The following is a 25851-nucleotide window of genomic DNA, read 5'->3' as shown; positions in this document are numbered from 1 at the left end:
TATGTGAGTTGATGTTCTAAAATAATACATACAGATTTGCTACTAGGTCCATGTAGAAAATAGTTCAATGCTTGTGGGTCTCTAAAAAAACAAAAAAAAAGATTAAAAAATGAAATAGAACAATGAATCACCTATCTTTCAAGATTAACTTTTACTAAGAAAAAGAAAACTTTATTTTTGGTAACACATTCTTCCCAGTGATGCCTCTTTATATCTTTATGTGTCTTATACTCTGTCTCTTCAATTTCATAGCAGAGAATACACTTTTCTTTTTTTTTTAACCAATACCTGGTCCCTCTTTTAAGGTAGCAAATGAGTGATCATGAATAGTATTTAACATTTTAAAAAATCCAACATGTTGTAACCCAAACACTAGATCTTGTTAATGTAGTTGATCTTACACAGCTAGCTGTGTTTTGCTAATTTCTAAATGCGAAGCTTACCCAATAAGATCAAGGAGACACGAGTCATCATCATCATCCATGACAACTACAACGAAAAGGAAAGGGCTGATGTTTCATCAAAATCAAATTAAAGGCAACAGTATCAATGCAGTTTTAACATGTAAAATAGACTTCCCTAAAACTGTACCACTCATAGGAGATTTTTACCCATCTAATAAGGTAGGAAATAATGTAAATAAGATTTTAATCCACTGATTCTATATTATTGTTATAGAAAATGTTTTATTAAAACCATTCTAATTATTTAAGAATAAATGTTGTTAAATCAATAGAGAATCAAGTCACATAGAGTAATAAAGGGCTTAAGATAAATGAAAGACAGTTAGAGGTGGTCAATGCCCCACTGAAGACAGAGGAGAAAAAGAACAAACTTTAAGCTCAGAGGCTGGTAAATCTAAACTGTAAACTTTCCTCCAATGAGTCCCGACAGAAGACAATCTCTTGACTTTCATTTTAGAAAGAAGTCTTATAGATACATATTGCCATTTCACCTTGGCACGGGGCATTTTTGCTCATGCTGAATAGTGACCCTTTTCCTTACTTTCTTAAGGAAAACAAAGAATAATAGCTCATCCTCACCATATTCTGAGAGATTTCATGAGAAAGGGAGAAAGACCACAGATATCCCCAAACCCGAAGCAGCTACAGGAATCTTGGTCCCACATTGTGATCATCTGTCCCTCACAATAATGTTGCCAAGTCTTCAATTCCATCCAATCCGTGCTCTGGGATCAAAATCCTTATATTGAGTGTGTATGAATGTGTGTGGAAAACAATCTCTGGAAAGATACCACCACCTCCCCTGAATATTTAAAGCATAAGCTAAAAGTCACCTGCTGAGACTAAATGATCAAATTATTGTGCCCAACCCCCGTCTCTAGTCCCAGGTCCTGTAAACTTACACTAACACACGCACACGTGGCAACGGTGCTCTGTACCCATTTCAAGCAGTGCATGGAATAATTTACATCACAGAATACTGGAGGCAGGGGTTCTGTGGCAGTTGGAAAGGGCAGTTGTGAATGGCAGTTAGGCAGGAGTGAAATGCTGACGAGGTGTCCCCAAGCAGAAGGGAGAATTGATTCAGAATGGGCCTTTTTTTCTTAAAAACAAACAAAAATTTCCCACCAGCTAAACCTCCTCCTTAACTCTCCACATCACCTCCTTCCAGTAGAGATGAGGCACAGAAATCACAGTGCATTCCTCCACAAGGACCACAGAGCACCCCCAAGGATAGCCCTGGAAAGGGTGAGTATCTCTCTAGGGGCTCCTTTCTGCCCTTTGGTAGGTAGTTAATTCTGCTACTGAGGGATCCAAGGGCTGGGAATTGAGCTTGGGCTTCTTCTCACCAGGCACACAGCAAGGAGGCTGGAGAGAAGGAGGGGAAATCATGAAAAGGGTACATCTGCTATTAGTAGTGGAGAGCGGGAAGGCTAAGGCAGAGTCTATCTATGGTGTTCAGACATGAAGGTACTCCTCTTTGTGGTGATATATGGGCAGATTCTGAAGGGCAAGGGTGGGAAAAGGAAAAAAAACAAACAAACTCCGTGCCTTCAACTATTAGGCAGAGATATTTTTGAGTCAATTTCCTATTTCTTCAGAGATATTTTTTGAGTGGGGCCTGCCTTAGGATCCTGCTAATCTTATTCCTGGGAATAGGACCCCATTTTCAAAATGGCTGGAGAGTATACAGGTTTGGCTATCCCAATGGATAAGTAATGCCTCCCACCCCATCATAGGTACATACAAGAAGAGAATGCCAATTCTGACATAGCCCTGCTAGCATGATCCTATCTCATAGTGTCCCTCTATCACTTCCAAGAATTTAAATGGCAGGCCAGCATAGTGAGAAAGAGAAATGGATAGTCAGAAGACTTGGTTTCAATTTTCTGGCTCTACTACTTACTATGATTTGATCTTAAATGAAGTCCCTTAACTTTTTTTAAGCCTATAAAACAAAAGGGTTAGTAGACATGATAACTTTTAGGGTCCCATTAACTTCTAAATCCTATGACCCTACAAACTAGATTTCCCTGTATTTAATGTCTAATTTTAAAAAGCACCTGACCAACTAGCAACCTCAGAATGTAAATTTATTGAGAAAAATTACACTATTACAGATCATTCCAGAACAGTTTTGTAAAACCCACTTCTTACCCCTATCTAGTTAAGTCTTACTGAAGATTTTCCACTAAGTGCCTTTTCAAGATGAAAAAGACATCTCAGCTTCTGGGAAAAACCTTATACAAAGAGCTTTTCCCACTTCCTAGACAAAGCAGCCAGCTGGACCTGCTCCCTGGATGGCATGATAAAAGAGCAGACAATTTAATCACATCAGATGGAACTAAAAGCCATGCTCTTCCCTCCCTTTCTGTCACTCCAAATAAACATTGCTGGTCAAAATCTGAATCGAAAGAATATTCCTCCTAAATTTCAAGGAACCCTGGTATCCATTCTCCAAAGGCTTCAGAGACCTACCAGATATATCTGCCTTCTCTTACTCTCAAATGGGTAGAATGCTATTATAGCCTTTAATACTCAACAGCACCCCCAGAATTCCATTTTTAAAGGGCCATACCCTTTCCTGATCTTTAAGGCAGCTCCGAATTAACAACACATTCCTCCCCACTATATATATATATATATTTTTTTTTTGGTGAGGCAATTGGGGTTAAGTGACTTGCCCAGGGTCACACAGCTAGTAAGTGTCAAGTGTCTGAGGCCAGATTTGAACTCAGGTTGCCCTGACTCCAGGGCCGTTGCTCTATCCACTGCACCACCTACCTGACCCCCCCCCCCCCACTACTTTCTTAAAAAGATTCATAAGATACAGTCAACTTTGGAAACTGCATTTTGACTCATGTTTATTTTTTTTTAATTAAGCTTCATTTAAAAAAATCAAGTGTATAAGGAAACATCCTGTTAACTGTTCAAGAACCTATGAATGCCTAATTTATCTTAACATTAAACATGGTAAGGCAGGCTTTTTCCCTGATAGCATGGCTCTTCAAAAGAGACTGTTGTAGACATCCAAGAAAAATCAAATAAAAGAAGCATACATATTGCTCAGATTTCAATGGGAAAAAAATCAATTAAAATCTGTTTCCCCCACAATCATCCTCCCCATGAAAAAAGAAAAACAAAACCCCTATTATAAACATGTATAATTAAACAAAACAAATTCCTGCATTGGCAATGTAAAAAAAAAAAAAAGACGAGTCTAGGAAGTGGGTAGCATGTTTTATCATGAGTTTTCTGTAATAGTTATTAGAGTTCCTAATTCTTTCAAAATTATGTCATTACAATATTGTTATCACTGTATAAACTGTTCTTTATCACTATATATTCACATCCTATAAACTGTTCACTCTGTATCAGTCTGTACAAGTTTTCCTGGTTTTCTCTGGTCCCTTCATCATTTCTTATAGCCCAACACTATTCTATCACATACATATACCATAATTTATTTAGTCATTCCTCAAATGATGGTCCTCCCTAGTTGCTCTAAATGTTTTGTTTTTTTGAGGGGCAGGGCAGGGCAGGGCAGGGCAGGGCAATGAGGGTAAAGTGACTTGCCCAGGGTCACACAGCTAGTGAGTGTCAAGTGTCTGAAGCCAGATTTCAATTCAGGTCTTCCTGAATCCAGGGCCAGTGCTCTATCCACTGCTCTAAATGTTTTTTAATACATAAAAATTGGACCCATGTTTCTGAACCCACATTAAGCACACTGGTCAATGATTCACAGTGAAGAGGAAAACCCAAGACTCTACATGCCAATAAGCAAAAGTAAGAAGTGAGATTCTTTCAAGAGGTGGGAAATAGGGTTCACACTGGCAAGTTACTCCACCTATGTGGCCCCAGTTTCTTCATCCATAAACAATGGGGCTGGACTAGACAGCCTGTGCCAGCTTTGAATCCCATCATTTTATGTCAGCTCTATTTTCCTTAACACTCCATGGAACTGTGAATTCAGGAATGAGAGAGCTTCCTCCGCCTAACTAAATGATCTTAATGCTATGATTGAAAAAAAAATGTCACTGCTTTGTGGTCAACAGAATATAAGGACCAGAGGACAGGGGCTGTGTTGTATTTGACTTTGTATTGCCAAAGAACAGCAGTGCCAGGCACCTGGCAGGCAACTGAATAGATGTTTGCTGAATCTGCTGCTTCAAACTTAGGCTGATCCACAGAGGACAGTCCATCACTAGGTCTGCAATGAAACCTTCTCAGCTTGCAGTACTTCAGGTGTTACTATGCATTTATTATGCATTTATTAAGCATTTGCCATGTGTCTGGCACTGTGCTAAGTGCTGGGGATCAAAGAAAAGCAAAAACAGTCCCAGCTCTCCAGGAGCTCCAAGTCTCTTGGAGGAGATAACGTGCAGACAACTAGGGCCATATAAGATGATATCTACTGTAAAAATGAGAGATCATCTCAGAAAGAAGGCACTAGTGGTTGGGAGATTAAGAAAGGCCTTTTATAGAAACTGGCATTTGAGCCGAGTCCTGCAGGCAGGGAAGCCAGAAGGCAGAAAGGACAACTAATGGAAAGGCAGGGTCCAGAGGTGGAGTGTTGTATGTAATACCCAGGCCAGTGTTGATGGATCATAGAGTACATGGAGGAGAGGAAAGAATGAGAAAAATGGACAAATAGGAAGAAGTAGGAAGGCTTCAAAATCCAATAGAGGTGTTTATATTTGATCCCAGAGGTAACAGGGAACCACTGGAGTTTATTAAGATAGATGAATGACATGGTCAGATGTGTGCTTTAGGAAGATCATTTTGTCAGCTGAGTGGAGAATACATTGGAGGGGAAGAGACCCAAGGCAGGGAGACCAAGTAGTTATTGGAATAGTCCAGGAATGAGATAATGAAGGCCTGTGCCAAGTCAAATCAAGTCAAGGAGCACTTATTAAGTGCCTACTAAGTTGCCAGGCACTGTGCTGCATGCTGGGAATACAAAGAAAGGCAAAAAACAGTCCCATTCTCAAGGAGCAATCTAATGGGAAAACAGAATGTAAACAATTATATGCAAACAATCTATAGCCAGGATAAACTGGAAATCATTTCAGAGGGCAGGCACTTAAGACTAAGGAGGACTGGGAAAGGCTTCTTGCAGAAGGCAAGACTTTAGTTGAGATCTGAAGGAAGCTAAGAGGTGGAGATGAGGAAGGAGATCTTTTTAGCCAATGGGAAAGCCTACAGAAGGAAAAGGGGTTTTGGACAAGGAACAGCAACTGGACCGCAGAGTACAGGAATGGGAGTAAGGTTTAAGAAGACTGGAGAGCTAGGGAGGAGCCAAATTATTAACAGCTTTAAAAATCAAAGAGAGGATTTTATATTTGATTCTGGAGGTAAGAGGGAGCTACTGGAGTTTACTGAATAGAAGGTAACACAGACTTCATTTTGACAGCTGAGTGGAAGATGGACTAGAGTAGGGAGAGATTGGAGGCAAAGAAACCAAATTCCAGGCTATTAGCCGAATCAAAGCAGGAGGTAATAAGTACCCGCACCAGCGTCAGAATAGAGAAGGAGACATATACAAGAGATGGGATGAAAGTAAAACAGGGCTTGACAGCTGATTGTATATGTGGGTGATAGAGTGATGAGTCAAGCATGACATCCTGGTTAGGAGCCTGGTTGATTGAAAGGACAGTGGTACCCTAGACAGTAATAAGGAAATGAGGAGGATTCACAGGTTTGGGTGGGAAATAATGAGTTCATTTTTGGACCCACTTGGTTTAAGATGTTTATGAGGTATCTATTTTGAGATGTCCATTAGGCAGTCGGATATGTGAGATTGGAGGTCTGGAGAGAAGTTAGGGATGGACAAGTAGATCTTAGAGTCATCTGCAGAGACACAATAATTGAAACTATAGGAGCTGAGATCACCAAGTGAATGCAAGCTTCCTGAGAGTACTGTTTAATTTTTGCTTATATACCTTCAGCCCCTAGCAGAGTACTGACACACGGCAGGTGATTAATAAATGCTTGGTGATTGATTGAAGTCTCTGGCCTCCCTGCACAGCATCCTTTTTAATATATCATGCTCCCTTCAAGGATCTTAAAATTTGTTAGAGTTGATAAAGAATGTACAAAGATAAAGCAATACAAATTCCATTAAGTGCATAGGGATACAAAGTACTATGAGAGATTTCCAGTTTCAGGGGAATCACAGAAGGCTTTAGAGTAAGTAGAGTTGGTATTTAAAGAGGATAGTAGACTGTTAATAGTTGTGGAGAGGGTGGACAGGGGAGAAAACTTGATTGAAGGCTTGGAGACTGGAATGCATTGTTTGGGAGACAGTGAGTTGTACTATTTGGCTAAAGTTTAGGATACCCGTGGTGGAATAATGGGGGATTATCAAAACACAAAAGCTACAATGGGAGAATGAAATAAAATTGTGGGGGACCTGGAATTCCTTTTAAAAGTATGGATTTTATTCAGCAGGTGATGGGCATACACACTGAAGCATTATGAGATGTGAGTGATGGACTAAGAGCTCTGCATTAGGAAGCTTAATCTGCCAGTGGTGAGTGTAGTGTAGAAAATAACTAAAAAGTAGCCTGTCATCTTCACTTGTATCTCTGCCTGCAAGAAGACTGAATTCCTCCTTTCAGTAGATTTTATGTCTTTATTTCTTAAAGATATGATTGTCAAAGTAGGTTGTACCTGAGGCTCCAGGGAGCCACTTTAAAAAAACCAAAAACCGAAACAGTGGAGAATGTGGTATATTAACTCAATTTAAAATGACTTGTGTTAGTTGGGTTTCAAATATCTTCCCAGTGTGGTACAATCACATGGAAAATACCAAATAGAGTCATAGGACCTAGGATCAAATCTTGGCTCAGCTACTTAATGCTGTGTATGACCTTGGATTAGTGACAACTTTTCTGAGTCTGTTTCCTCATCTGTAAAATGGATACACACACACACACACACACACACACACACACACCCCTCTTAATACACTAGCTTCCAAAGCATTATTAACTGAGCAGATAAAGAAAATGTCTAGAAAGCATTTTGTAGGTAGAAAGTTCCAGATAAATGCTGCTGCTACTTTTTTTTTTTTAGTGAGGCAATTGGGGTTAAGTGACTTGCCCAAGGTCACAGTTAGTAAGTGTCTGAGGCCAGATTTGAACTCAGGTACTCCTGACTCCAGGGCCGGTGCTCTATCCACTGTGCCACCTAGCTGCCCCCTGCTGCCACTATTATTAAAAAATGTAACTCGAGATTTTAGCATTTGCTTTGTGGTCTTCAGCCTATTTCACTGGCTCAGTGCTGACTGCCTGCAAGTGGGGGTGAGGAGGGTGGAGAGGCGCTACTCCCCCCCTCCCCCAAGCACTTCCATCCCATCTTCTGCCTCTTAGATCCCTTGTCTCCTTCACAGATCAGCCCCCCCCCCCAACCTTGTATGTACACAGGAAGCTCTTCCTGATACCCCACCAACAGCAGTTTGTGTCTCCCCTCTAAAACCACCTATTTATTTTGCACCTATTTTGCACAGATTCAGAGTGTAAATCATTGTTGTTTTTGTATCCCCAGCATAGGGCATTTAGTTGAAGTTTGATAAACGTTTGTTGATTGCCTTAATGGCTATCCTAGGTATGCTTTTCAGGGTGGGGTGGGAGGGAAGCTAGGTGGTGCAGTGGATAAAGTGCTGGCCCTGGATTCAGGAGCACCTGAGTTCAAATCTAACCTCAAACACTTAACACTTACTAGCTGTGTGACCCTGGGCAAGTCACTTAACCCTCATTGCCCAACAACAAAAAACCAAAAACAAAACAAAAACATAAAACAAGACTAAATTGCTCTGCAAAGTTCAAATCACTGAACAGGGTGGGGTGGATTGTGTGTTATACTTTGAGGGAGAAATAATTTAGAATGGCTGACATTCTAAGCACATTTAAGTATATAAAAATAAGTTTTCTAAGGCCTGCTCTGCTTCCCACTGTTTTGACTTTAGGCAAGTCATATCACTTAGCTCAGGCCCTTAGTTATTTCACATTTTAAATAAAGGTAATAGTGCCTGAAGACAACAGGGTAGGGATACCTACCTGTAGGAAGTGACCTACCCTATTCTGGGATTCTCCCTGGGGCAGAATTGCCCAGGTAGTGGGCTACAGTTAATAAAATCTCACCTCAACCTAGGTATAACTAGCCAGCCATCCCACCAGAATGATAGGACACAGTCAAGGCAGAGGTGAATACTCTCTTCTTAGGGCTTTCTAGGCTTTTTCTACCTGACAACTCCTTTCTGTTTCTTTTGTTAAGTCTTCATCCGTGTCCTACTAACTATGGGTATCCCCTAAGGCTCTGGCCTGGACTCTCTTCTTTTCTTTCCATTTTCTCTCACTATATGAGTTCATCAGTTCCCATGGGTTCAATTATCATCTCTATGCAGATGATTCCCAGGCCTTTTTATTCATCCTTAGTTTTTCTCCTGGGCTCCAGTCCCATATCATCAATCACTTGCTGGACAATTCCAACCAAATGTCCCAAAGGCATCTCAGATTCGGCATGTCCAAAACAAAACTCAGTATTTGTTCTGAAAACAAAACTCAATATTTGTTCTGAAGCCTCCTCTCTTTTGAACTTCCTTATTACCACCCTTCTCCTCATAAGTGAGGTTTGTGGCTTCGGAGTCATCACTGACTCCTCTTTTTTGCTCAATCCACATATCCAATCATTTACCAAATTTTGTCATTTCTTTCTCTATAACATCTCATGCACACATCCTCTTAACTCATATGATTACCACAGTATTTCACTTGGACTACTGGAATAACCTAATTGGTCTCCCTGCCACAAGTCTCACCCTACTCTCTATTCATCTATCAAAGTGATTTTCCTAAATCATAGGTATGACCATGTCACCCCTCTGCTAAAATAAATTTCCAGTGTTTCACTATCACTTCTATGATCAAATGTAAAGACCTGTGTTTGGTATTTAAAGCTTTTCACAACTTGGCCATTTTCTACCCTTTTTTTGGGGGGGGGAGGGGGAAGCAATTGGGGTTAAGTGACTTGCCCAGGGTCACACAGCTAGTAAGTGTCAAGAGCCTGAGGCCGAATTTGAACTTAGGTCCTCCTGACTCCAGGGCTGGTACTTTATCCACTGCGCCACCTACCTGCCCCCCTTTTCTACTTTCTTAATCTTCTTAGATGCCACTCTCTTACATGCACTCCATGACGCAGCCATCTTGGCCTAGGTGCTGTTCTTCCCATGCTACTCCCCATCTCCTACTTCATGCCTTTTCACTGGCTGATACCCAGGCCTGGAAGGCTCTTCCTCCCAACCTCTACCTCTTAGAATCCCTGGCTTCTTTTGAGACTCAGTTTTAAGCATTGCTTTTCCTGGTCCCCCCAGTTTCTAGAGCTAATCCCTCCTTTTTTCCCCAATCTGTCTTAATGTTAGCTTCTGATTACTGTTTTTATCTAGTGTTTTCTGATTAACATATGTTGTCTTCTCACTGGAATGTAAGCTCTTATGGGGACAAATACTGCTGTTATCCTTACCATAGTCCTCAGTGTATATTAAGTGCTTAATAAATGCTCATTGATTCAACAAGCCTTTATTAAGCACTGGCTAAGTTCTAGGCACTGTGCTAAGGTCTGGGGATATAAAGAAAGGCAAAAACACTTCCCTGTCACCCTCCAAATAATTGTACCCTCCCTTTACCCTGTTTCCCCTCTTGTTCCGAAAGAACCCTCTCTTTCTATTTTTAAGACTAGACTAAAGGCATAAACCAAACTTTGTATTAGACCTTTTCTTCTCACACTGAACTTGCAGTCACATATAGAAAACACTGCATTCTTGGTCACACCCTCTGGTATTGCATGTATACTTTCTCATATTTCCAGACACTGTGAGGTAGAGGTGGAGGTGGAGTAGTAAATAAGTAGTAAGCATGCTTCATTTAGTGTCTCTTCCTCAGACTCAGATGGCTCAGGAGGAAAGGGTGAAGCTGGCAACTTTGTGCAGCTCTGCCTCATTTAAATCAAATTTATGCAAGTCAAGAATCACCCCCGTGATGTCAAAGGATGAAAACTCCTCCTCCAACCAAACAGATCACCTTACCCAGATCCAGTGAAAGTTGTATCTACTCCCTGGGCATTCTCCCTCTTTTCTCAAGGAGTTCAATACCTGGCTCTACCTTTATGTCCCAAACGCTACCCATATAACTGAGGACTTCAGTGTATATACTGATATTCCCTCAAATACCCTTGCTTCCCAGTTTATCAACCTCCTCAAAGAATGAAGGCATGAAAATTGTTACAACCTGTATCAACACTGTGCTAAGTGCTAGGCAGAGGAATTCAAAAGCACAACAGTCTATGCCCTCAAGGAACTTAGGGGCAAAGAGAAGAGCAATAGGGAAGTTGTAGCCAGGAAAGGTGTTTTGGTCAGAAAAGTGGAGGGAAGGCCTCAGACACTTAACACTTACTAGCTGTGTGACCCTAGGCAAGTCACTTAACCCCAATTGCCTCACCAAAAAAAAAAAAAGAAAAGAAAAGTGGAGGGAGGGTGAGTCCAGAGCAAGCTGTGGAAAGAGGAAGAGGCCCATAGTCTCAAGGTGTAAAGTCCAGTGATTTAGCACTTCCCTCAGTTCCTATGACCTGTACCTTTATTCTACCTCAGCCACACAGGGGTCTGGCCACATCCTTAACCTCAGTTGAACCCACCAGTGTTCTACCGGAACAATCCAAAACTATTAAATTCCTGTATCTGGCCACAATCACCTAAACTTCCATCTCTCCTTGCACTTCTCCTAGAGGACTTACTCTCCTATACTTTGCCCCTCCTATACTTGTCACTCTGCTTCTTCCCAGATTTCCTAGCCTATTACTACCCCTGCTCTGCCTTCACTTTTCTCTGTTCAAAATCTTGACCCTTTAGTTAACCAGTCCTTGATCCTTGATGCCTATTGCCCAATCACTCCTCATTTCTTTCTAGACCCCCAATTCTGCATTATTGCCACTGACTGCTTTCTTCTAGAGTGCTGATGAACATAGCTGTAGGTAGTCACACAACCATGCTGACTGGGATCTCCACACTTAGATTATCTAATCTCAATTAGACCCTAAAGGCTGGATTTCAGTTTGCTCTTCCTTGACCAAATTAACTTCTTGCTATTTTCTGAACTCAGCATTCCATCTCTTACCTTTAGGCCTCTGCACAAGCCCTTTCTCATCTTCACCTCCTGAAACACCTGGTTCCCTTCAAGGATCAACTCAAGAGCCACATCCTTCATGATGCCATTACTATTTCCCCATCTGTTAAAGTGATGCCCTCAATCACTTGGTATTTAATATAATAATAATAGTAGCTAGCATTTATATGGAGCTTTAAGGTTTTCAAAGTGCCTTGCAAATTATCATATTATCTTATTTAATCCTCACAAGGTAAAAGGGAGATAGGTAGTATTAGTTTTCCCATTTTACAGGGGAGGAAACTGAGGCAGACAGAATTTAAGGGGCTTGCCCTGGGTCACAGGGTTCCTAAGTTTCCAAGGCCATATTTGAAAATGGGTTTTTCTCACTGGTGGTTTAGCACTCTTTTCACTGTACCACCTAGTTGCTTCTAATATAATTTGCATATAGCCTAAATTTACTTGTCTGTGAAAACCACTGTACCTCCTAACAGAATATAAGTTCCTGGAGAGCAGGGCTGTCTCCTTTTGTTTTTTCATCCCTCCCACCTAGCATGGTATCTGGCAAGTAGAAGAGACTTAATAAATGTCTGTTCATTGGTTCATGTTCTTTCTAAGGTCTATGGAGGTAATAATACCTCATTTAACTTTGTATGTCCCTCATGACCTAACACAGTACAGTACAATAATAGGTACATGCTTACAAAATGATTAAATGACCATTAGATGAATCTTTAATTACCCACTCTCTCAAGCCAAAAAAACTACAGGAAATATACTGAAACACATTTTTCTCTCCCTCCTCAATACATAAATGTCAAACATCTAGCATAATGAATCAGAATGAGAACTGGAAACATAATTAGAGGCTAGTAACTAGACTGACCTATAGAGAAATAAGAATTTCATCTACACCTTCACCAATGATCATCCAGCCTTCATCTGAAGAGTTCAGGAAATGACAGATTCATAATGAACTAACCATTATTTTCTTAAAATGTTACGTGTTACTGTGCCATGAGGAATATGAAGAATTCAGAGTAGTATGGGAAGACTTGTACGAAGAAATGCAAACTGGGGACAGAAATGACCAAAAAACCCTAATATCTACAATATCTTTTTTTCTCTTCATTGATCATTTTAGCAGGGTTGAGAATCCATAGTGTAGAAACTTCCTTCCTCCATGCAAATATTCTGCAACTTATTATTTTTGCTGAGCTACCTGGAGGCTAAGTAAATTTATTCATGGTCACAAAGCTAGTAGTTTAGTAGCCAGGTCTTGAAGCATTTGGACCTAAGGTGATTCTGACCCCAAGGCCCACAGTCTCTCTACTGCACCACACTGCTTCTCCCACAATGACTACAGCAAAGGAAAGAAAGTCAGAACTTAGGGCAAATACAAAGGTCAATGTTAGTTCCATACCATAAAAATTTAGGGACACAAGCCTTTCTGTCAGCAATTAATAAACTACAAAAGTGCAGAGTGGCCTCTAAGCCCCAATCTCACCTTTAGTTTAGCAAAACAGTTTTGAGCCAATCTATGTACTGGGTGTTCCAAAAATCTTAATCAATTTTAAGCTTTAATATTTTGTAAGGGTGTGGCAGTATTACAATATTTGTTGTCAATGATAGAATGTGAACTCCTTTGGGCCAAGAGGAAGTAATTGTCTTTGTATCCCCAGTGCCTAGCATGGAGTTGTTGAATAGATGCTCGTTGAGATGGCTGATAGAAGGTTATAACATGAGTATCTTCATACTGCTTCTCTTCTTCCCATTCTTTAATCTCTAATGCCAAACTGGCTCAAAACTGAGTGGGGAGATCCAGGTCTAAGAAGAGGAGACTGGCCATGGGGGAGTCTGAGTTTAATACAGATAATAGCTCAGGGATGGCCCCTTTAGTTCCAAACTCAAAATGTCAAAGTCCCAGAGGAGACGACCCATGCTGCTTTAACTTCTTCATGCAATCCCAGCATTCCGGGAGTTAGAAGGGCCTCTGGTGGCCATCAAGCCCAACTCACACCCCAAAGGAATCTCTCCCTGTAACATGTCGGGCCAGTGGCCAGCTTCTGCATCAAGCCTTCCAAAGAAATGGGGCCTACCACCCCTTGAGGCAGCACAATTCACTTGTGGACAGCTCAAATTAATGGGAAGTTTTCCTTAACATCAAGTGTCTTTGAAACTTCCACACTTCCCTGCTTCTGATTCTTCACTTTAGGGCTAAATGGAACAAGTCAAATGTTTCTTCCACAAAACAACCCTTCAGGTATTTTAAAATAGCTATGGTCTCCCTGGTGATGCTTCTTTTCTCTGCACTAACATTTTTAGTTTCTTCACTTGACCTTCCTATAATATGGTCTCGAAGTCCTCCATCACTTTTCTTGTCCTTCTCTGCACAGAACCAAACACAAATCTCCAGACAAGGTCTGACAAGGGCAGGGTACAGAGTCGATCATTTCCTTAATCCTGGAAGCCAAGCCTCTCTCACTGCAGCTCAGATCACATTAGTATTTTCAGCTGCCACAATATTCCACTGATCCATATTGAGCTTGTAATCTACTCACCACCTTAGATGATTTTCAGACAAACTGCCACCTAAGCCTGCCCTCCCCCATTTTATACTTGAAGTTGATTTTCTGAACCCTAGTGTAAGGCTTTACACTCATCCCTGCTGAATTTCATCTTATTAGATTCAGCCCAATGCACCAGCCTGTTGAGATTCTTTTGGCTCCTGATCCTGTCTTCCATCAGGCTAGCTATTATCTCTCCAAGTGTAATGCCACCTGCAGATTAGATGAGTGTGCATTTGGACCTCTACCCAAATCACTGACAAAACTGTTAAATAGCACAGGCCCAAGAACAGATCTCTGGGGGTACTCCACTGAAGACTTCTTGCCATGTTGATATTGAGCCATTGATACTACTCCAAATTGTTTTGAATCCATCTAATTATGTTACCATGTACTTCACATCTATCTTCTTCACAAGAACAGTATGACATACTTTATCAAAAATCTTGCCACAGGGGGCAGCTAGGTGGCACAGTGGATAAAGCACCAGCCTTGGATTCAAAAGGATCTGAGTTCAAATCCAGCCTCAAACACTTGACATTTACTAGCTATGTGACCCTGGGCAAGTCACTTAACCCTTATTGCCCTGCCAAAAAAAAAAAATCTTGCCACAGTCTAGGCGAACTATTCCCCACCTGTAAAATGATATATTGGATGGAGAGCTGGCCTCAGAGTAAGGAAGTCCCAAGTCACTTCTGACACATAATGACCATGGTGACCCTGTTTAAGTCATCTAAGGATGCTCGAAGCAATTCTGTAAGGCTATACATGACATGGCAGGAAGGGACTAGTAGCTCTCAAACCTAGTGAACTAAAAGGGTCTGACTTAAAATATGAATGTTTGTAACTTGTTTTCATTTCCAAGTTGTTAGTCCAGTACAATTATCAATACTTTGAATTTATTTAATGTCACTGTTCCTTAGAATTCAAAGCATTTTACATATATTATATTCTTTTAGCCTAGAGACATCTCTATGAGGTAGAGAAGACTGAGAGTAAATATTATCTGAATTTTTACAGATGAAGTAATTAAGGTACTAGGAAGGTATGATGATTTGCCCAAGCTCACACAATGAATTACTGAAAAATCAAGAAATGGAACACTGGTTTTAAAGAGTGCTTTCCTTAATTTTTTTTTGTATAATTAGATCTTCAAACCAAGAATACATTGTTCTTAAGAGCAAGAGCATACTCTAGATAACCAAAAATAGGAGATAAGAATACAGTAATATAAGCATAGTTTTAATTCTAGCTTTGATGCTACCTTTGTGCCCTCTGTAGTTTGGTTTCTTTACACCTAGTTTCCTTATTTGTGAAACTGGGGAAAAGATTTTTTTTAACTCACAGAGTTGTTTGTGAATAAGTGTTTTGTAAACGTCCAAGACTCTTTACAAGTGCTAGGTCATATTTCCATTATGACCGTGTTACATTCTTGTTCAAGTACTTTTAGAACAATATAGAGCACAAATATGGTATAGCTGGAAGTTCACATTAAAATTGTTAACAGCTACACTGAGTCATAATACAAGAAGGCCAGACTGCAACAAGGGCAGTTTCTAAGAAAAGTAGGGCTAGCTGCCCTTTTAAAAACAGCTGGATAACTAGGTTAAACAGGAGGAAAGCAGCACAGCAGAACTAAAAGGGGAGAGGTGAGTATAAGAAAATGGCTAGTTCTAAGTGGCTCAAGAAGGACCAACTTTGGGGGCAGCTAGGTGGCGCAGTGGATAGAGCACCGGCCCTGGAATCAGGCATACCTGAGTTCAAATCCGGCCTCAGACACTTAACACTTACTGGCTATGTGACCCTGGGCAAGTCACTTAACCCCAATTGCCTCACTAAAAAATAAACAAACAACAATTTGGGGCAGCTGGGTGGTGCAGTGGATAGAGCACCGGCCCTGGAGTAAGGAGGACCTGAGTTCAAACCCGGCCTCAGACACTTGACACTTACTAGCCGTGTGACTTAACCCTCATTGCCTCGACAAAAAACAAACAAATAAACAAAAAACCCCACAGACATTTATTTTGGGGCAGCTAGGTGGTTCAGTGGATAAGGCACCAGCCTTGGATTCAAGAGGACCTGAGTTCAAACCCAGCCTCAGACACTTACTAGCTGTGTGACCCTGGGCAAGTCACTTAACCCCCACTGCCCTGCCAAAAAACAAAAACAAAAAAAAGAAGGACCAACTTTTACAAGTGGTCCCACTGGAGGGTGTGCCACCCTTTCTCATCCTAGTCTTACTGATCTTATTGCTGCTTTCTTTTTAGAAGCTTGCTTTTTGAGCTCTTTTAAAAGAAAATTTCATAGTAATACTTCTTTCCCTGTTAATCCATGAAGTAACATAAACTTTTGAATGGCATTTGATCATTCTAAGCTATGTTTATGAAGTTTTATTTCCCCAACAGCAAATTATTGAAAGATTTATCAGTTGTTATGAAAAGCTCACTACAAAGGAAAAGTAGCATAGTGAACTTCTGCAAGTCTGTATAATTAGTATGAGCAGACAAGGTGGCCCTTACATATAATTCAACTGGCTAGTTAACTATAAGAAAATCTCCACATAAGTGGTCCAATAGTGTTGTAAAATGTAACATGTAAAATGAGGGGGTTGGATAAGATGTCAGACATTCTTTTCTTTGGGGGGGGGGGCGGAGCAGGGCAATGAGGGTTAAGTGACTTGCCCAGGGTCACACAGCTAGAACGTGTCAAGTGTCTGAGGCTGGATTTGAACTCAGGTCCTCCTGAATCCAGGGCTGGTGCTTTATCCACTGTGCCACCTAGCTGCCTCCACATTCTTATAAGACAACTGTAGACACTTGGAGATGGAGGCCTCACCATCTCAGATACTCCTGAGTATGGCCTAAACCAGATTAAAATGTATTTGGGAAATGTTTAACTAAATAAATAAAAATATGATACAATGTAGATAATGTTAATTTGTGGTTTTCTAAGTCAGTATGCAGCTGGCAGGGATCCAGTTCTTTCTCCCTAACTATTCAACAAGTTGTCATTCAGCTTTTGTTTGAATTCTCTTCCCTTGGCATAGTGTGGAGCCCTACAGTAGCCTCAAAGCTATGTTTGACTGTGAGTCACTTAAATCTGGTTAGAAAAGAAGCATGTATAAAATGCTGTTATTAGTGGCCATCAGTATCCTATTCCAAGTCTAATTATAGACAAGTAGTAAGCAAGTATTCCTCACAGACTACTTCAGTGGAGACACACCCAAGTTAGAATTTACAAATTCCTAAACTAATGTACTGCATACCAAAAAGGAAGTTACAGATAGCCTTCATTCCACAGAAGGACTTATATGATGGTCAATTTGTCTTTAAAGGAAAACTCAATAGATAAAACCTCTTCTGAGGATATAAAGCTCTAGAGCCCCCTTCAAGATCCAAAGTTAAAAGCTCCTCCTGCTCTGCTCTACTCACTTCATTTTTACCTCCCTTTCTCACTCATACACTTCCTCTATGCTTTTCTCTTTTAAACTGTATTGCTTATGGGAGCAGCTAGGTGATGAAATAAGAGTTCCTGGAGTCAGGAGGACCTGGGTTCAAATTTAGCCTCAGACACTTACTAGCCTTGTGACCCTTAATCCCAATTGCTTCCCCCAAATAAATAAATGAATGAATGAGTGAATAAATAAATGCTTCTTTTAAAAAATCGAGCTATATTGCTTCCGAGAATAGGCAAGTAACACGCATATCTGGCCTAATATAGAGAAATCCTCATTGTTAGAGTGGGAGCTTGGCCTAACACAACACTAACTCAGCATCAGGAAGTCACCCTGCTTCAGTCTCTCCCCACTCCAAGTCATCCTCCACTCGGTTGCCAAAATGATTTTTCTAAAGCTTGTTTTGACTTATGTCACTCCTTTACTCAATAAGCTCCAATGGTTCCCTATCACCTCTAGGATCAAATATAAAGTCCTATATTTAACATTTGTTTTTTGGTTGTTGTTTATCAATCAGGTCTGACTCTTCATGACCCCATATGGGGCTTTCTTGGCAAAGATACAGGAGTGGTTTGCCATTTCCTTCTCCAGGATATTTGACAGATGAGGAAACGGAGGCAAATAGGATTAAGTAACTTGCTAGTAAGTGTTTGAGGCTAGGTCTTCCTGCCTCCAGGTCCAGTGCCCCATCCACTGCACCACCCAGCTGCCCTAGGTTTGGCATTTAAAGTTGTTCATGCCCTGGCTCCCTCCTACCTTTCCAGTTTTCTTACATTTTACACCTCTTCATGTACTCTACCATCTAGTTACACTGGCAGCTGTGCCTGGCACACAACACTCCCATCCATCTCCTTTCCTATACACTGGCTCTCCCTCACACCTGGAATTCTCTGTTCCCTCACCTCTGACTCTTAGAATCTCTGGACTCCTTCAAGACTCAGCTCAACAGGACCTTCCACAGGAGGCCTTTCCTGTTTTTCCCAGTTAGCAAGCGGATGCCTTCCCTACCCTGAGATCACCTACCATCTGCTTGCTGTATATCTTATGTGAACCTAATTATTTACATGTTTTCTTTCCCGTTAGACCACAAGCTCCAAGAGGGGAGGACTTGTTTTTACTGTTCTTTGTGTCCCCAAGCTTAGCACAGGATGTCACAGTGGTTATTGCTTAATACATAGGCATTGATCAAATGAATACACAATTAGGTTGATAATGACAAAATCAAAGGTTTAAAAAAAAAAGTTTTCCTATGCTAAAAGGGTTACTGCAATTAATTCGTACTTCACACATTCTTATTTCTCCATAAAGGGAGGAAGAAAGGAAGGAAGAAGGGAGGGAGGCAGGGAAGGAAGGAAAGAAGGAAGAAAGGAAATAAGCATTTATTAAGATTCTACTATATACTAAGTGTCCAGTTCAGGTACCACTTTCTACTTAGGAAGCCTTTTCTAATTTCCTGAGTTTTTTATGATTCTGAAATGACTTTGTATTCACTTAGCTGAATAAATACCATAACTTCCCAGCAGAACTTAAATTCCTTAAGTTTTGTTTTTGGGGGGTTTTTTTGTCTTTGTAACACCCAGTGCCAAGTATTATGTCTGATATTTAGCAGGTGTGTAATAAATAGGTGTTGAATCTGAATTCACTGAGAGATGGATTGCTGGTAAAACCCTAAATTCTTAAGGCTACCTTTATGATTTACTCTTCATTGCTTGCATCCTCAAGAAATATTTTTAAATGTCAAATGAATCATCAATGTTATAAACTGAAATCATTTAACAGTCTTTAACCCCAAATCATTTGACATTCCTAGTCACTTTTCTGTACATTTCTAACTCTTTGAGCTTTTTTTATATTTATAAGAAGATAATATCCTTTAATTTACTCTGAACCCAAGAGTTCAATCACATTATTCTGGATTCTGACAAAACACAGTTGTTTTTAGTAATTTTCTTCAACAAAATTTTTGTGACAATTGTAGTTTAGGGTAGTAAATAAATGAGTGCTGTATTTGGAATTTGAAAAATCTAGATTAGAATTTAAGTTTGGTGTTGACTAGCTGCTAGATACAAGTGAAAGAATTTGTGATCTGCTTTGGAGGGAATTCCCCAGGATGAAAATCAATCAATAAGCAATTTATTAAGTACCTACTGTGTTCCTAGAACAGTACTAAACACTGAGAAGAAAACAACAAATGGTGGAGACAACATGCACATATAAGTGTGCATGTGTTTGTATTTGTATGTACACACACAATAAGACACAAAGTGGAAACAATATAACTTTGAAGAATATGTAACTAGCAGCTAGGCTCAGGGAGGAGAGTAGATCAGGAAGATCCTGTGGTTATTCGTGTTAATTAAAATATTCATTATTAAAACAAAAAAGTTCTATTTACCTTGATCCATTTCTGATAAGGTGATTTAAGCTTTTTTTGACATGGCATTGAAAATACAAACATGGAAACCAATAATAGGGGGCAGCTAGATGGCGCAGTGGATAGAGCCCTGGAGTCAGGAGGACCTGAGTTCAAATCCGGCCTCAGACACTTAACACTTACTGGCTCAGTGACCCTGGGCAAGTCACTTACCCCAATTGGCTCACCAAAAAAAAAAAAAGAAACCAATAATAGTATAACAAAAAAGGGCAAGATTATGACCAAATTCTTCTGTAAGTATTAGAAAATGTATCTTTTAAAAAATGAAATCCGTAGTATTTCTATAGCAACAAGCTATGTGATTATGCTATTCAATGGAAGAGGGATATACAAGGAACTGTTACATGGCAAATAATACAAAGAAAATGTCTAAATTATTAATGACCTTTAAAACACCTCAAAAATTAATTTCGGGGGCAGCTAGGTGGCACAGTGGATGAAGCACCGGCCCTGGATTTAGGAATACCTGAGTTCAAATCTGGCCTTAGACACTTGACACTTACTAGCCGTGTGACCCTGGGCAAGTCACTTAACCCCCATAGCCCTGCAAAAAAAATTAATTTCAAGTTGCTTTTCAAGAATTTTGTTGCAAATTCTTCATTATCCACCATTATATAATATTTATGCAAATGCAAGCCATGAGAAATAGTCAATTGTTCAACGATGTTCTCTAGTTACATTAATCATAGCCCAGCACTAATAACTATACAAAACCAAAGTACCATGGAATTATTTTTTCTACAAAAAAGATCTGTTTATTTCTCTTTAGATGATAAAAGTGACTCCTAATAAACAGGTTAACCTGCAGTAAAGATGGCACTGCCAATGTTATAGGTGCTATACCAAAATACTATAATACCATATAATACTAAAGTAAATTAGTATTTTCCTTTAATCAGTAAATTTGCTAATAGAGGGTGGGAAAACCTAAATCATCATACATTTTCTCTGTACTTTAGTATTACATTCATATCACCCCCCAAAAAACAACAGTCTGAATATTGAATAGACAGCATTTCCTGAAATCTAAAATTTTAGGAAAGAAAACCATATCTTCCACAATGAAATGGTCAACCTAACAATTATGCCCTCTATTTCTAATGTATAGATTCCTTTGTATGTACTACATTTCAAGTCAAGTAATAATGATGTTAACAATATGATTAGCTAACACCTTTCACAGAATCCAGTAAAGCACAGTACTTTATAATCAAGCCTTATTAAAAACAATAACAAACATAAATCCCACAAAATCCTCTAGCCTCATCCCTTCCCTTCATCTTCTCAAGTTTCCCAATATATTCCTTGTCCCCTAACAGCATAACATTAGTACATTATTGTACTAATAGGAAAAGGTGTATCATGAAATATTTCATATTGACAAATTATAAACATAATTTTCTCTTTTGTTGTACACTTTCATTGGCAACATTTGATATGGACTACCTTCTCAATTTCTTTGCTTTGAATTTCTATCAATGAAGAATTTGCAAAATGTTCTGGTTTTATGATAAGTTTCTTTAAAATCAGGGACTAAGGGGCAGCTAGGTGGCACAGTGGATAAAGCACCGGCCCTGGATTCAGGAGGACCTGAGTTCAGATCTGGCCTCAGACACTTGACATTTACTAGCTGTGTGACCCTGGGCAAGTCATTTAACCCCCACTGCCCTGAAAAAAAAAATCAGGGACTAATATTAACAACTGAAATTCCATTTGACATAATGCTTTAGAGGTAAGAACTATTTTAAATGTGAATAGGAATAATTTTAGAAGAGGAAAACAATGTTTGCCAAATGGAAAGACTCTAATACTTAATTCTTAAGATTAAAACTAAAGAAAACCATGAAATTCAAAATGAACATAACACTGCCCTTTCAAAAAATCTGAAGTTTTTCCTGGGTTTTGATAACAACTTCAGTTTCTCAAGTAAACAGAACAATTGGAAGATAACATGCAGAAAACACACAAAGGAAAAAAAAATTAAGGACACAAAATGCTGTATTCTAATATACCAAACAAAACTTTAAATCCATTTCTAGGGAACATTTGGGACTGTTCAGTTAGCCATTTCTCCATATAAAGGGCCATAAAACCATGTCTATCCCAAGACTTTTTAAAAAAAATATGAATTATCCAATTAAGTGGTATTCATAACCATGGTTATAAATTATGTCCAACTGCATTAAAAAAGCTAAAAGTTAGGGTTCAGTGCAGTTTAAAAACCTGTAATATGTCTATATTGACATATGTTAGGAGATCTAATTATGCTAAAAAAAGAAACTGAAATACTAGCCTGGAAAGTCATGCAAAAGTGAAGTTCAAAAGTCATCTGTTATTCTGACATACTACCCTGCAGTTAGCTCTGGTGATGACAAGAAGTCAATTTCAGCAATACTGGGAGAACCATACCATATTCACTATAGGCTACGTTGACGAAAGAATTCCCTATGTGAAAAGAAACAAAGAAAATAACTACCCCCAAGTTTCATATACAGCAACACACACACATAAACACACCCTCTCTCTCTCTCTCTCCAACTTGGAAAGCCACAAAGAATGAAATGTCCTACCTACTACCTCTACTACTATTTTCACCAAAGTGGAAAAGTAAAATGGCACAGCCATTTGGATATTTCTCTTTGTTAATGTACAAAAGATTGGATTTAACAAATCTGACTGAAAAGTAAAAGGTACAAATTTCAAATCTCTATAACATCAAACATTTAGGATTTACAATATTTGTATGAATAGTGTAACTATTTAGTGTTCAGCTGGATGTTCAATAAAGTGTAGAAAGAACCTAAATTTAAAAACAAAACAAAAAATCCCAGTACCTCTGTGTTTTTTCAACCCTTTTAAATCAGCTGGATTTTTTTTGTTGTTGTTGGGGCAATGAGGGTTAAGTGACTTGCCCAGGGTCACACAGCTAGTAAGTGTCAAGGGTCTGAGGCTGGATTTGAACTCAGGTCCCCCTGAATCCAGGGCTGGTGTGCTTTATCCACTGCGCTACCTAGCCGCCCCCAACCCTTTCAAATCAATAAAGTTTCTTTAAAATAACCCCAACAGCCTAAATTATAAAGTACTGTGCTAATATTCTACTAACTTTAAATTTTATTTCCTTTTCTTTAAATCAAACTTAGTGTCATTTTCACTGAAAACCACAAATTCTGAGTGATAATCATATGTGCTAAAAGTGAGGGGGACTAAAAAAAAACTTAGAATACAATCCTATACCTTTACTCTGGGAGATGTGTATAAGCTTCTAATTTGGGGAGGGGAATAGGGCACTTTCTACTGTCATCTCCTGCTATTTATAATAAGAGAGGCATCCCGGAACTTTCATTCAATAATAATATTGACATGCAGCCAAGTCCTGACTAGTATAAATCATGAATCTTATGAAGCTATTGCATTATTCAAATTTTCTATTGGGCTGGAACCAATAAACATATTTTACATGTAAATATATTTCAAAGAATGTGAATCCAATAATGTGAATGCTTCTCATTATTCACACTAATCCTCAGACCTAGCAGTGTGTCCTTCCAGATACAAGCTAACCTTTGTACCACATTCTGGCTTTACCATGCCTTATCTGTCTGGAGCATACTACAGTAAAATCTTTGGATGCCAGGATAACCTTGCATTCATCCTCGAACTATAAAAAAGTCTTGCTATCACTTAACATTTTAATAATAGTCCACTAAGAATTTGGTTCATTACTAGAACATAGACAACTTAAAGGCAGGGATCATGTCTAATCTATCTTTGTTAACTCTTATTAAGCAGACAATTCACTTGGACAAAGTAGGTTATTGTTTGTTGAATACATTTCTATTAATATAACACTGACATCTCACTGCTTTGAAAATGTCCATTTAAGATTTTACACTGAAACCATATGGTATAGTACATTTATTATTGTAATTTTGCTCAGATGTAAGGATGTTTCAATCTAAAAGTTCAATACAACATAGTTGCTAAACTGTTCAAGTAATAATAGTATTAGTAGTAATAATAAGTAAGTAATACTAAGTTACACAGTGCTACAAAGTTTACAAAGAGCTTTACCTATATTATCCCCTCTGACCCCTACAATAACCCTGAGAGGTAAGTGTTATTTATCATCATTATCTTTATGTTACAAATGAGGAAACTGAGGTTGAGATATAGGTTAAGTGATTGAACAGGGTTGAACAGCTAGTATTTGAGACAGGACTGGAATATAAGAATTGCTGACTCTTAAATCCAGTACCTTATCCAATAGGCCACTCAGTTGTCAAAATAAGGACCTCTTTTAAATATTACAAATTTCCCACATGACGGTTGTATTTCGATAATAAAAATAGCTGATGTTGTATAGCAATTTATGGCTTGCAAACCATATGTATTATTAATTTATACGCATTATTTCATTTGATCCTCACAACAGCCAGGCACTACAGGAATTATCCTTATTTTACAGATGAAGAAACTGAGGTTCAAGAAGGTTGAGCATCTTGCCTATGGTCACAAAGTTGAAATTGGAACCCAAATCTTTAGGAATTCTGCATTCAAAACCTTTCCCGCTATACCAAGCTATATTCATGAGGGATATTTTGCTGAAGCCTGTCAGGCCAGGAGGAAGAAATGAGGAGAAAGAGCATTCCAGGTATGAGGAACAGCCAGGGAAAATGCCTGGAGCTGAAAGATGGAACATCTCATTCATGGAACAGCCAGGAAGCCAGTGTCACTGGATCAAATAGTACATGTTGGGAAGTAAGAAGACTGGAAAAATAGGAACAGAACATTTTGTATTTGGTCCTGGAGGTGATCAAGGACCATAATAATCCCTATTATATATAAGTAGGCGGTGTCAGGGTTGGATGTGTGCTTTAGGAAAATCACTTTGGTGGCAAAATGGAGGATGGACTAGACTGGGGAGAGATTTGTGGCAGGTAGTCCTTTTAGCTGGCTAATGTAATAGAATAGGCATGAGATGACAAGGGCCTCAGGGTGGTGGAAGTATCATTAGAATTTCAGCTTTCAGTTTTGTTTGATTTGTTTTTGTCCTTTCCATTAACACTGCTGTAGTCATTGTGTACAGTTTTGTTGGCTCTGCTTACTTCACTTTGCATCAGTTCATATAAGTCTTTTCATGCTTCGATGTGTTCTTCATACTCACTGTTTTGTTACAACACAGTGTGATATTGTATTATATTCATGTGCCATAATTTCTTCAGGTATCTCCCAATTGGCAAAGTTGAAGGACATTAACTTTGTTGCAGTTCTTTACTACCATCTATAAATATTTTGGTGGTTATTTATTTTTGTCACCAACATCCTTGGGGGTTATGTATAAGAGTAGGAATCTCTAGGTCAAAGACTATGGATATTTTAGTCACTCGTTTCAAATACTTCCAAATTGCTTTCAAGACTGTCTGGACCTAATTATAGCTCCACCAACATACATGTCTTCAGTGTACTTGCCTTTTTACAAAAGCTCCAACGTTGACTATTCCAATCTTTTGTGACCCTTGCTAATTTTCAGGTGAGACCTCCGGGTTGTGCTGATAAGTGTTTCTCTTATTATTAGTGATTTGGATTATTCTATTCCTATGGTTGCTGTAGTTTGCAATTCTTCTTTCAAGAACTGATCAGAGCCTTTAACCACCTATCTATTAGGGAATAACATATTTCTGTTAATTGGTTATATATCTTGGTTACATGCCTTATCAAGGATATCTGATATGAAGATTTTCCTCAGTTGACCACTTCTTATCTTGATTGCATTAAT

At 39.2% G+C, this 25851-nt stretch overlaps 1 protein-coding gene across 3 annotated transcripts in view; it reads right to left on the bottom strand.

Annotated features, from left to right (window-relative positions):
* BICRAL (BICRA like chromatin remodeling complex associated protein) overlaps nt 1–25851 on the bottom strand; it is a 112276-nt gene that overhangs the window by 35972 nt on the left and 50453 nt on the right. For all 3 annotated transcript variants that reach the window (XM_043962658.1, XM_043962659.1, XM_043962657.1), the window contains exons 2-3: nt 444–489; nt 33–81 (exon numbers count right to left, since the gene is read on the bottom strand). In XM_043962658.1, the coding sequence (XP_043818593.1) occupies nt 33–81; nt 444–484 (90 nt within the window). In that variant the 5' untranslated portion in view covers nt 485–489. The remainder of the gene's footprint in view (nt 1–32; nt 82–443; nt 490–25851) is intronic.

This window comes from Dromiciops gliroides, chromosome 4, assembly GCF_019393635.1.
Source record: "Dromiciops gliroides isolate mDroGli1 chromosome 4, mDroGli1.pri, whole genome shotgun sequence".
Lineage (NCBI taxonomy): Eukaryota > Metazoa > Chordata > Mammalia > Microbiotheria > Microbiotheriidae > Dromiciops > Dromiciops gliroides.
Note: the sequence above shows the minus strand (reverse complement) of the source record. Positions and strands in the feature narration are given on the sequence as shown.